Source organism: Perca flavescens, chromosome 8 (genome assembly GCF_004354835.1).
Source record: "Perca flavescens isolate YP-PL-M2 chromosome 8, PFLA_1.0, whole genome shotgun sequence".
In the NCBI taxonomy this organism is placed as follows: domain Eukaryota; kingdom Metazoa; phylum Chordata; class Actinopteri; order Perciformes; family Percidae; genus Perca; species Perca flavescens.
Genome location: NC_041338.1, coordinates 28,142,505 through 28,156,065, shown reverse-complemented (window position 1 = coordinate 28,156,065; position 13,561 = coordinate 28,142,505). Strand labels below are relative to the sequence as shown.

The window sequence follows — 13,561 nt, the reverse complement described above, 5'->3', positions numbered from 1 at the left end:
CAGTCGAGTTGCATTGTGGTTAGTCTTGCATTGCCAGACCTTCCTCCACAGTGCTGCGGAGGTGGAATGTGAAAGGTCGTGGATATAGGCTACATTGTGGATAATTTAGGCGCCAGGTTTTAACAAGCTAAGTATCCGTGGAATTAAAATGACAATATATCTGCTTCTGCTTTTAAACTGTGAATTGAACTACAGTATGAGTTTTAAACCATGGCCACAATCTTTCCTTAACCTTAACCGAGTAGTTGTAATTGACTAAACCTAACCAAACCTTAACCAGAAAACACTTATTTGTGTAATTATGTTGTATCAACCTGTTCGAGCCCAAAGTTTGCAGTTTTTCATTTGAACTGATCGCCTCGGCAGGTGAGTTCACTGATGGGTTTTCCCTTTTACTTGAAGGAGTGTTTATCAGCTTGTGGAGTCTTTAGTTGGTATGGAAACTAGGGGTGGGAATCACCAGAGGTACCACGATACGATATTATCACGATACTTAGGTCACGATACGATATTATTGCGATTTTAAACATATTGCGATATTCTGCAATATATTGCAATTTATTACCTTTTTTCCAACTTCATTATTATGTCCCCAAAGGAAAACTTTGTCAACATCTGTTTGTTCATCTCACATGAATTTTATTGCTGTAAAATGTGAATGTCAAGCTGACTAACTAACCAGCACTTTAATGAATATGTTATAAATGTTGTATACACCTGGCAAACTGAACTGTTTGCATTTTTAATTAAGGTGGACTAGACTGTAATACCAACAGGTATGCACTGCTGTGCTACTACAGGTATTTTTTACAATTAAAATGAGTACAAAAACGGCGCGACGGAGTCACGTACCTTGGTTCCGGTGTTTTTAGCAAGTGACAAAATCCTTCATTTTCCACAACGTTGTATGGACGCAGGTCTTTGCACATGAAGTAGGCGATGGCTTGAGTTATTTTCTTAGCTCGCTCTGAATTGGGAGGTAGCTTTGTCAAGCTAAGTGTGTCCAGTGTTGGTTGGTTTTTCGGCGGAGCTGGTTTAGCATTAGCTTTACCGTCCTCGGCTAACGCTAACTCTGGATGGTGGCGTGTGAGATGAGCCCTCATGTTTGTGGTATTCCCTGAGTATTTTATTTGCATACGACACTCCTTGCAAATCCCATGTCCATCTCAGTTGTCCCCTCCTTGTTAAAAAATCCGAAAAAAGTCCAAACACTTGATTTAAACGCAGATGGTGCATTTCTGATTTCTTTCTCTGACGCTGCCATGTTTATTTTATCTACATCCTCCTGCACGCTGACAGTCACCCCGCTGACCTCACCAGAAAACAAACAGCGCCATCTGGTGGACTGAATAAGCAATTGATTTTATTATTATACTACCAAAAAGTTAAATTCTGATGTGCAATTTAAATAATAAAAGATCGATACTTGGCGCCTGTGTATCGATACAGTATTGCCACGAGAAATATCGCGATACTATGCTGTATCGATTTTTTCCCCCACCCCTAATGGAAACCAAGTCCTGTGAAGAGGACCCAGAGCAAAAATGTACCAAGATCCCTGACATATCTTGTTATACATGTTATTGTGCAGGTACCCCTACCTGTTCATGTATCTGAAGCAGCAGTAGATGTCAGGAGTCGTTAGGTCCCCACAGTACATTTTTCCCTGTGGCCCAAAAGCAGCTTAATTTAGCCATGTTCACTCTGATTCATGTTGAAGGTAAAATACTGAGATTGAGAGGTTATAAGGATGACTATATTTTCAAAATGTTGTTACTTGCAAAGGTTGAAAACTTAATTTCATTTGGCAAAACGGTATCTATATATTTCAGAGGAAAAATAACCCAATTTTTATTCTGGATCATGAACCAAAATGCCATTTTGAATTAATTCTGTGATTTCTCTTTGTGTAGTTTGTTCTAAGATGAAATCTGGCAACAGTTGTCAGACTTAACTCTGTTATGGCCTCTAACATCAAAAGTCACTTGAACAGATTTTATGTTTGGATGTTGTTGTTTTTTCAGGCTGGCTGCAGCACCATGTCCTCCGCTCAAAGTGGGGATATATCAGGCTACCATCTGAGTGGTGAGTGGACAGTTCCTGCATATTCCTTTACTATTTTTGCATGATAATGCAGAATGCTTTAGTGGATTAATGCTTGTGATTTTATCCAGACTGTTGTTAATGTATGTGAGTGTGTGTATCAGACTATGAGAGACGAGGCTGTTTGTATTTTTATTCTGTGGTCTATTATATGACAGCTTTTGTCACCTTTTTACACAAGATTTAAACTCCTCCGGCCTCGTCTCCAGCTGAAGGCCTTCAATGTTACAGCACATTTTGACCTGACCTATAATTGGCTTATCTCTTGTGTTAAAAAGAGCTGTCAAAATCCTCCCACGGAAGCAATTCATCTTGAGAAAGCCAGCTTGGCACGCTCTCATAATCCCTCTCTGAATGCAACCTGAGATGCTCTGACGTTTAATTTAGCGTGGCAATTTAATTTGTCTGTCATTTTGTCCCAAACTATTATCTGATTTACATAAAACTTTATGCATCCCAAATGCTCCCAAAGTCATCTCAATTTCCAGTGCTACTGTAAATAACAAGGCCCAAAACAGTGGCTGACTGTGCTGAATGATTGTGAGCTTGTCAGACTCATACTGGTCTTAAAATAAAAAGCCTTTCTCTCTGTTTCTCCTAAACTGTGCACTTCCACCAGTGATCAAACTCCCCCATTAAATATAAAATACGGACAGTTATGAGGCCAACTATTATGCTACCATTGCTGAAATGGAAGTAAAGATCGCTTGAAGCACTTGATTTGTGTGTCTGTTTCAGTGGTGCGTAACCCGCCCGGCTGGGAGGTGGGGATCTACCTGGCGGGCTTCTTCGTGCTGCTGGCCGTGGCCGGGCTTAACATCTGGAAGTTGTGGAAATCTGGAACCTTCCCCGCACCGTCTCCGTTCCCCAACTTTGACTATCGATATCTGCAAGAAAAATATGGAACCTCCTTCTCAGAAGTCAGACAAAAGGTACATTTTCAGTGTTGTGCACAAAATCGCATCTTTAAAAGACAGGGAGGTGAGAAGTTTTGTGAGGTTGCAGTAAGGCCTCTTTCACACTGCCTGCGTGGCGTGAGCGTGGCGTGAGCGTGGCGTGAGCGTGGCGTGAGCGTGGCGTGAGCGTGGCGTGAGCTTGGCGTTTCTGTTGCGTGTCAGTTGCACCACTGTGTTTTTCAGCTCTCATCTGTTGCTTTGGTGTGTACAATTTTATTGACAGCAATAATGGTAAAAACTAGAAAAAGTTGATATGAGTTAAGTAAAAGCAACTAATGTAAAAATGATGTGAAAGGTGTTGCTCGTAGTGATGAACCTACAGGGAGTTATCACCTGAATCTGCAGCTCCGCTCACAGAGCTTTATAGTGAGGTTCATTTAATTTTTTTAGATGTCCATATCCGACTCGCAAAGTTACTGTTCTAGTATAAATATTCTGTATGAATACTACATGCTAGAGTAAATAAAAAAAAAAACAACCTTAAAGACTACAAGACACTAGTGAATACATCCATGTGAACTATTTTTGGTTGTATGTTCTAACAACAACAAGTTCTTCCTGTAGTTCCAAACAGTTCACTAGGGCTGAGAATCGAATTCAATACTTGATCAATACTGATGGAATTGCCTGCTTAGTTTCGAGTATAGAAGTCATTCAATACCCAAAATTTCAATACCTAAGAAGTAAATCTCAGCAGCGTCAGTGAGCCAATAAGCATGCAGCATGCTTCTACCAAGATAAATATGCTGGTGATTGGCTGCCTAACATTACACATCTTAAAGGCATGCAGGAAGCTGAAAAAAAAAAAAGAAAAGAAGATTTTGTAGTAATGTTTTAATTTCTTTTGTTAAAATGGATTTCATAAAATTGGTATCGTCCAGGAAACTGTATCAAAGTCACGGTATGACTCAGTATCGATACAGCTATCGAAACTTTTTGAACGATACCCAGCTCACTGTGAGTTTTCTATCTAAGTACCTTTTAAAATGTTCTTCATCCCTTACTTAATTACTCCCTGAAGCGTGTCGCTGCCAACAACCACCGGCGGACCTCCGCCACTTCCAGCCGCAAACCCAGCCTGGCCCTATGCGACACCCCGGACGCTTTCAGGGACCTGGGCCACCTGGAGCTGATGAGCCGGGAGCTGGACCCGACAGGCATGGCCCAGCTCCACCGGTCCATCTCCACCGACTCGCTCAGCTCCATCTCCTCCATCGCCAACAACTTCGGCCACGACTTCACTGTCGGCCAGCTGGAGGTGACGCTCGAGTTTGAGCAGTCCAGGCATCCGGGTCAGGGGACGGGCGTGCTCCACATCGCTCTGCACCAGGGCAAAGACCTGCTGGAGAGGGAGGAGGGAGACTTCCCCAGCTGCTTCATCAGAGTCTCCCTGGGGCCAGAGGAGCTCAATGTGGGAGTCACAAGGGTAAGGAAGCCATTGTCTTTTTGTGCTTATATGAATATATATATTTTTCCATATGAGTATGTGGAGCTATGTGGACTTAAGTGTGAAAGCTTGACATTGAAAATAGTAGTTGTGTCTCTCTGAATATATAAGGAGTTGGAGGTTAGTTATGTTGAGCAGGGAATGAATTAACAGGGTACCCTGTGGAGTTTTTGAATACTAGTAGCGCTATTGAGCAGTGTGTTCAAGAGTGGGTTCCCGAGGACATGTGTATGTGCATGCAGCTGACGCAGTACACATTCCTGCCAATGGTGTTACACTATTCCACTATCCACAGGTGGTGGTTACGCACCAAGAAACACAGCAATGCGCCAGGAAAAAGGCAGTGAAGAGGAATACTGCTAGCAAGTTAACATTGCAGTAAAAAAAGAAAATCAGGTTTCAAATATTCAGCTTTGCAAATGATTAGTTACTGACTGAGTGATTCAAGCACTAATGATTAGTTACTGGTAAACAGAATGGTAGCTAATGATGAATGAATGAGTAATGTAAGTTAGCTAATGATTAGTTACTCATTCATTTATCAGTAGCTACCATTCTGTTTACCAGTAACTAATCATTAGTGCTTGAATCAGTCTATCAGTAACTAATCATTAGCTAACCATTCCTTACTCATTCATTTAACACTTAGCATGGCTAAAAATGGCCATTGCAAGGCCACATTGATTGTTTTGTCCCATCAACAGTCCAAAACTCTAAGGTTGATGATGAAAACAAAATTATACAGCAAATCCTTACTTCAGCACTACAGAGTGTGTTTGTAAGTGTGAATATATGTGCAAACATGGCTATTATGTCAATGTTAAACAAAGACAGTGCTAGTTTTTCTGTGTTTCAAACATTCTTTAACAATTAAAGACTTATTTAATTTCATCGTTAGAGACTTTCAACATAACTGCCACCAGACTACTAATGGGGCTGAGATTCAGGACTGAGGGTGGGTGGGTGGGGGGTGGGGAAGCTTCTCAGATGGTTAATTAGCTGTTAAGCCGTTACGATAAAGGCAGGCAAAGGACTGAGGATAAAAGTGGCTCCTGACGTTGAGGGAAAGCAGTGAGGCTGTCGCGTCTGAAGCTGTCGCGCTCAGGGGGCAGCTTTGGCTCGCTTGAACTGTGTTGAAGATTCTAGCCTTGGCTGAATTTTACTGAGACAGTGATACATCCCACAGGATGAGAGGCGCTTGACAAGCCAATTCCTTTCTGTCTGACGGAAGAGCCCATTTCATTTACTTGAGTGGCGAGCCCCCTGGGAGCTGGACGTAGTCAGGAAAGCCGATTTCACATCCTTTGCCTTCATCAGGAGTAGATGTGATTGACTTTTAGATCCCTCACTGTGAAATGTAACCTGTAACTTTTGTTTACCTGCAATTGAGGTTATAATGATGATGGTATGTATTTTACAATGACATTTATAACAATCCTTACAATGAGGCGTGATTCATTTTCAGTTCACTCAGTTTAAAATGTTAATGATGATGCTGCAAGTGACAATATCATGTAGGTGAGTGGCGATTAGATAAAAAGGTTGTTTGATATGACAATATATAGGCCTACCATGAGTATAAACCATATTATCCTGTTACTGGGTGTAAAAGGCCTTCGGGGACAGCAAATCAATGAGCAAGACAATGTGATGAAGTACAGGTATTTCATTTTCTGGATTAGTCAAAAACAGATATTTCTGTGAGTTTATTTTTTCCATAAACCTTCTCAACTTTTCTCAGTTAATATCCCAGAAATATCATGATTTATAACACAATATAAAATGTTATATTGTGTTAAAGGATGTATGTACTGTATGTATGAACGCCCATTTTTACCAGAAAAAGAGAAAATGATCCAAATAAAAATACTCATGGTAACTCTATTAGTTTTTAGTTTTAGTTTTTTTATTCTGTGCTTTCACTGCATTTGTTCTTTTAATTACAGCCATTGATTTTCTCTCTTTACAATCATAAGTATTTGTTTTTCATTGTATTATAAATCTGCTCGTTTTGTGTCTTTTGTGACGCATTTTGTAACTTAAAATCTTATGAATAAAGTTATTAGTATTACTTACTTACCATAACGTACTACCACCATATTTTGAGTTACTGAGTCAACATTTTTAAGTTAGTATACGTAACTACCTAATAATTGTAACTATTTGTAATTATCTTTTAGTTTAGTCTTAATGTCTCATCATTTTGATTTGCTCGTATTCTTGTTATGCATATTTCTTTATTTTATTTTCCTGGCCGAAATGTGTTTTTCTTTTTCTTTTCTTTTTTGGAATTCTCAACTAAAACAATGAAAGCAAAGCTTGAATCTAACATGAAGTGACCTTTCGGCAGGAAGAGAACAAGGCGACATTCCTCCATCTGCTACACCTGCTACTCGCCTTCTGCTCTTAGCGAAACGTTGCCAGTGAGTCGACGTCATCTTGCCTCGTGTCAATGTGGTCGTGTACAGTTTGTGCCGGCTGACAGAGACGGCACACAGACTCACCAGGGCTCCTCTTAGCTACTTGAGCATGTTGTTTTGTTGTATTAATGTGTTCAGGCTGGGTGTAATAATAATGCAAGCAGCGCCTTTAGTGGTTCCCTCTTTAATGTCGAGGGGTGGTGAAGACCATAGAAATGCTGACAACAGCTTCTCTCGCCCTAATGGTCAAGCCAGCCTCTCTCTCTCTCTCTCTCTCTCTCTCTCTCTCTCTTTCTCTTTCTCTCTCTCTCTCTGCTTTTTCTTCCTCTTTTTGTTCTTGTTGTCACTGATTTTCTGTCACTCCCTCTTTCATACCATTTTCCCCCAATCTCCTTCTTTCCCCATTAATTTGCCGTCTCTGCTCTTTGCTTTTGTTTTGCCTGTAATAATGTGCATGCCACTCTTCTTCCTTTTTTCTGTCTAGTGTAGCTCACACACACATGCCTCCCTCTGAGCTTTTATTGCCTCATTTTCACCGCACACATCGCCATTGTTATCCCCCTAAGCCATAAGCCTAACAGTGCAGACAGACATATTGTGTGGCTGGAGTGCAGGTCTGTGTGCAGGGCTGGCAGAGAGATACTCCCTGCTTTGGATGCTTTCTTTCTTTATGTACAAATTTGCACAGCAGCAGTTGCAGCCACAGCATGGGCCTTTTCTGTATTCTGTAGGTGTTGGATGTATGATTATAATGCTGTTCATCTGTTTGAAATTAGGTAGAATCTAAGGTCGGTCTCACAGGCTGATCTGCAGACCTAGTGCTTTGAATTCCCAATTCTTTTGTACAGTGAGTTGTTGTTTTATCAGAAACAAATCCTGACCACAAATTTCTTTTACTTGTATTAGTTTTTGTATTGTGTTTAGCAGTAATATTCCTCATTGTATTTCACACTTAAACAACAGCCACTGGTGTGAAAAGGAGCTATTATTAAATCCCCTCTCCTCTGCACATGTATTAGTTGCCTGGTAACTTCCGTCCGCTTTGTAAACCTTTGTTTCAGCACGTACTTTAGCATCTGATGGCCTGAAATCAGCATTAGCCACATAGCCAATGCTGGTCACTGTGGCTGTGGCAGCTGAGTCTCTCACTTCAATCTGAAGCAGTTATGGTGTGCTCTACTGGCCAGGCTAAGCTGCCTTAAGTCTTTTTTTAAAGCTGTTTTGGCTGCCAAAAAAATAAATTGAATAGTGACAAGCAATAATATCACTTGGTTATGAGTCTGGATGACAAAAACCCGCAAAAAATGTTGTTTTCAACCCGTGCAAATGGGTTTGCAAGTGTAAAGGAAAGTACCGGCTATGACTTTATGCTCTTAATGTACTGCATGTTCTCAACAATGCAGACACCAAATGTTTATCAGGGAACTTGGAAAAGCAATAAGTTACTTTTTCTCTGCAGTGTCTTCTCCATTATGTCAGACATTCTTCTGATGAACTTACACTGTTGTTCCTGGTTTTGAGCTCAGTTCAGTTTTATGGCTTCTATTTTGACTGTCGCTGCCTCATTTACTCATATAACTTTATTGTATTTGCACACAGTAAGCACGGGTACAACAAAATGCAGTTTGGCATCTAACCAGAAACTGCAAACAGTAGCAAAGTGCATATTGAAACATAGAAAAATAAATAAGGCCTGTACGCAGAACAAGCTAATGTGGAGTATGGCCGTAACTTAAACGTAAAGTGAATAGATTGTGATGCTGATAATATTGAAAAATTGCATTTAAAAAACAGCAGTGTCTTTTCAGAAACAATGTCCCCGTTACTATGGATAGTCCACAGCACAGCCTGCCAGGAGTTTAAGGGTACTATTTCTTTCTTTTTACCACCCAAAAGGTTTACCTCCTTTGTATGCTGTGGGAGTAGAAATCTCAGTCTGTTGTATTTTTTTTTATTTTTGGTGAATTGACCCTTAAACAAAAGTTTAATTCAGTTGATTATCCTCTTGTCCGGTGATGCCTCTCAAATTCACACAAAGAAAAAACAATTATATAAATTCCTACATTTCAACCATCTTCTGCCTCTCGCAGGTCCAGACGAATGCATTTACTGTGATTTTTGATGAGCACTTCTCCATCCCCATGGACTCGTCCTTGTTGGAGGAGTACAGCCTGCGTTGTGCCGCTTTTGGTATTGATGCTGACGAGAGAAACATCAGCGCGGGAGTGGCAGATCTCAAGCTGTCAGACCTGGACCTGACCATCAGACCATTCAACGCCTGGCTCTACCTTCAAGATGTCAATAAGGTGAGTTACAATACACTAATGTGGCATAGGGTACAATTTGACATGATGCAATGCAACACAGAAAAATAATGCTATAATAAAATGTACAGTTTTAGGCAGATTTGGGGCACATTTCCAGTATGACAGGTACTACCTTCTACAGTAAACTAATGTATCCAAATACTGTATTCACTGTAATGTTTAAGAAAGTATGGTGGTGTCTGAGAACCCCTGCTGGACTTTCAGCAAAACTACAAGCTGAGTTTAGTTGAGTGGATTCCTTCCTAAATGTAATGCATAACAGATTATTATAATCCGATAAAAAGACACTAAATGGGTTTTCAACTGTCACAACCATTCTGATGGTTTGTTCTACTTTCCCAGTTAACTCTCACTGGTGAAAATATTCCAACCATGAGAAAAAGTGACCACAAACTACAGTAGCATGAATGATCATTCTATAAAGATTCCATTCTCATCAACCTCATTAACAAAATGACTCCCGTAGTCTTACTCACATTATTTATATCAGCAAGAGTATCCATGACTGTGAAGCCTAGAATGTGCCAATGAAATATTAACCATGTTTAATTATGATCAGTTAATACATGTAGCTATTTGTAAAAGCTGTTACAACTTGATGCATTCAATTCGCGGTTAGATTATGCACAATAAAATAAGCAATACATAATATATAAAGATCATTAAATTAGGCAATTTTAATTAAATTTACATTTCCGTTACATTCACTTATACGTGTGCTTTCTGTCACATCATCACCCAGACTGGCACATGTAATGTTATATTTAATGTCTGCCATGACTCCACAGGCTGTGGATGCAGTTGGGGAGATCCTGTTGTCTCTCAGCTATTTGCCGACAGCAGAGCGCCTCACAGTGGTTGTGGCCAAGTGCAAGAACCTTTTGTGGACCAACAGCAAGAACACTGCAGGTCAGGGATATTTGTTTGTTTTCTGACTCTTTGTATAATTACCTATACATCTGTGTGTCTCTGTCTGCCTTTGAATGTATCCAAACTTTTCAAAATCACTCCTATCCCTTGACTGAACACAATACTTACTGAGTCAGTAATAACAGACTCTTAATGTCAGCTCCCAGAGGATACATTTATTCATATACATATACAGACAGATGGGACTTAAATGACTTGTTCATTACATGAAATGACCAGATAAGTACCACGCTAACATTGTACCAATAAAGGTCACCCACTGAAACACTGTCATTATCATCCACAGAGCTAATAGTGTGTACAGGACTGCGCTTCTAATTGATTGCTCTTTAATGAGGAGTTTATTACATGCTCTACAAGCTGTATGAGTGGGTGTTTATGTTTGTACATGTGTAGCTTGGGTTCTAGAAGCTTTAAATGGGGTCGAAATCTCATTCGGTCATTGTCGTTATCAGATCCGTTTGTCAAAGTTTATCTCCTGCAAGATGGCAGGAAGATCAGCAAGAAGAAGACTTCCACCAAAAGGGACGACACAAACCCCATCTTCAATGAAGCTATGATCTTCTCTGTGCCGTCCATCGTCCTGCAGGTGAGACTTTAGACTGTGGCACCACACTAGGCCTGAATGAAGAAATGATAAGATAAAACTTATTAATCCACATGTGGAATTTAGGTCAAGGGAAAAGATGAGAAAGATACAAACACTAATAGAATAATAAACCAGCATTTCCAATAGTAGCAACACAACAGTATTTAAATAATTACAGCAACAATATGAACGTTGTGTAGTTCAACATGCACATACAGCTGACAGCTAATTTACATGTTCAGTGGACTGTATGGAATTCACAATAATGTTTTCATAATGATTACTGACAATGTGTTTGCAATGAACAGGGTCTTTAAATAGTTAAGTGTTTTTCCTTCATGACTCTCTCTTCATGATTCTTCTGCTTATGTGTTACCTCATAAAAAGAAGAGAGATAATTAGAGAGATCCTGGTTAAATAATGGTTTAAATAAGTTAATATTAATATAGTATAATAATACAATAACACAAAATGAGTATGGATACAGAAGGATCAACAATACTGAGAGTCTATATCCACATTAATGGCTCTGTCAGGCTGTACTGAGGCAAAGTGGTGCCTTGAGCAAAATGCTAATGTCAGCATGCTAACATGCTCACAATGAAAATGCTAACATTCTGTTATTGAGCAGGCAGACTACTTGTTTTTGATGTTCACCATCTAGGTTTAGCGTGTTACTATGCTAATATTTGCTAATTAGCACTAAATACAAAGTAGTCTATAGCTGAGGTCATTAGCTTTGCAGGTATTGGGTCATAAACCAAAGTATTGGACATGTTTGACTTATCCTTAGGCTGGGGGACATGAGTGTACCAAATGTCATTGCAATTTATCCAATAGTTATTAAAACATTTCACTCAAAACCACAAATGTAGACCTCATGGTGACTCTAAAGCAATAGTCAGGGAATCACTAATGACTTTAGGATTCCTCCTCTGACAAGCCAGACCCACCCCCTGGCTGCCAAATAAATTTGCTGCCTCTAGGGGGAGTCTAGATTTCTAGGCTACTGGGGTCCATGAATAACTACAAAATGTCATGGCAATCCATCCAGTAGTTGTTAAATATTTCAGCCTTCAGGACTAAAGTGGTGGACCGACTGACAAACCATTCCCAATAGCCACATGTTTAACCATAAATACTAATAACTATGACAACATCATTAAAATCTTCCTGCAGTATAAATGTGCCTTTTAAATGGATCTGCCTATACATTTTTTAAAGCACAAAGACGCAACTGTTACACTTCTGGTTATTTACAAAATGAGCCAAACAGTAATACAATTAAATGCGAGTAAAAAGTGATGAGGTTAAAATGCCAAAAACAATAAAACACATAGCAAATATTGTTATTACACGTCAGTTTAACTGATTTTTAAATAATTAATATATGGATTAACCACGCTGTAAAGAAGATGCCGAGTCATGCTTGCTCAGCAGGTTGTGTAGTCATGTTATGCCGTCTGCAGGAACTCTCCCTGAGGGTGACAGTGGCAGAAGCCACTGATGACGGCCGGGGCGAGAACCTGGGCCACGTGATCATCGGCCCAGAGGCCAGCGGGATGGGGATCACCCACTGGAACCAGATGCTGGCCACTCTGAGGAAGCCTGTGTCCATGTGGCACCCTCTGCGCAGGATCTAACCCTCTTTGCTCTCACACACACCCGACCTGTTTCAAGTAAAACACTCGATTCTTCAGGTTCCTTTCACCTCTCCCAGTATTTGGTGCCATGTTCAAATCTGTTTGGAGTAAGATAAGAGTTTTTGGCCCACAGATGGATATTGCATGGGGTATGTGTCACTCTGCTGGTGAATAACAAATTGAAGTAAACACCTTATCTTCATGTAAGGGGGAGGAATCTGAAATGCCAGTGTTTGACTCTGAACTGGGTGTTTTTATTGATCCCTGGATCAAATATATGCTTAAATCCTTTCTCTAGTATTTGGCTTCATTCTGGCTCGGGTGCATTATGGGTGAGGGTGGCATTTAGAAAGGAGCAGTGCATATTCCAAACTTCACACTAAAAGTAATTGATGAGTTTTCAAATGGTGTGCATTCTATATCTTTACCTTGTGCTCTTGGCTTGAGAATCTGGCTGAATCACAATTCTCCACCACAATAACAGCAGAGGAGACATGAATATGTGGATACTTTTTCCCTTCTCAAAAGTCTTTTGATGTGAATTTTAATTAACAAAAGGAACCCAGCCTAGGTAGGCGGAACCCCCTCTCTGCATGGTGCCTACTCTGGTTGTAGCCTGTTATAGCTGTCTCGAGAATGACCGACTGGACGGCTGGGTAAAATTGCCTCTTTTTCAGGAAAATACTAATTTGTCTTTTCAAACCAGTCATTGATTGCGCCTTCTTCATTGATTTTTTAGCGGTTTTAGAGCCGAATTGAGTTAACTCTAATGGATTTGCTTGTGTAATTTGTTAACAGTGAGATTGACAAATAATAGAGGTTTTAGTACGTTCAGTATTTATTATGCTTTTGAAGAAAATCCAGGTACTCTTATCCAGGTGAAATAATTGTAATTTGTAGCAGTTGTTACAGGGTGGCCAGATCAGATGTAATCAGCATATTAATGTCAAGTTTTATTGTTCTATTTTTACCATGATTAATGCAATACAAGTTGCATAAGCATATTTAACAGAGTAAATGTTGTTTTCCTCTAACGTCACACCCATGTTTTTCATAGTATTACAACTTAAATAGACATCAGACTCCAAATTAATTTATAGAACACTATATTTAACACCAATACAGTTGCTTATCAATTAATTATAA

The 13,561-nt window shown here is 39.8% G+C and overlaps 1 protein-coding gene across 1 annotated transcript; it reads left to right on the top strand.

Annotated features, from left to right (window-relative positions):
• The first annotated feature begins 4,076 nt into the window (after positions 1 to 4,076).
• Positions 4,077 to 13,561, top strand: syt12 (synaptotagmin XII). Its single transcript, XM_028584857.1, has 5 exons — positions 4,077 to 4,485; positions 9,017 to 9,232; positions 10,042 to 10,162; positions 10,639 to 10,772; positions 12,242 to 13,561. Exons 1-5 carry the CDS (start codon positions 4,192 to 4,194, stop codon positions 12,413 to 12,415), a joined length of 939 nt encoding a protein of 312 aa, XP_028440658.1. The 5' UTR covers positions 4,077 to 4,191; the 3' UTR covers positions 12,416 to 13,561.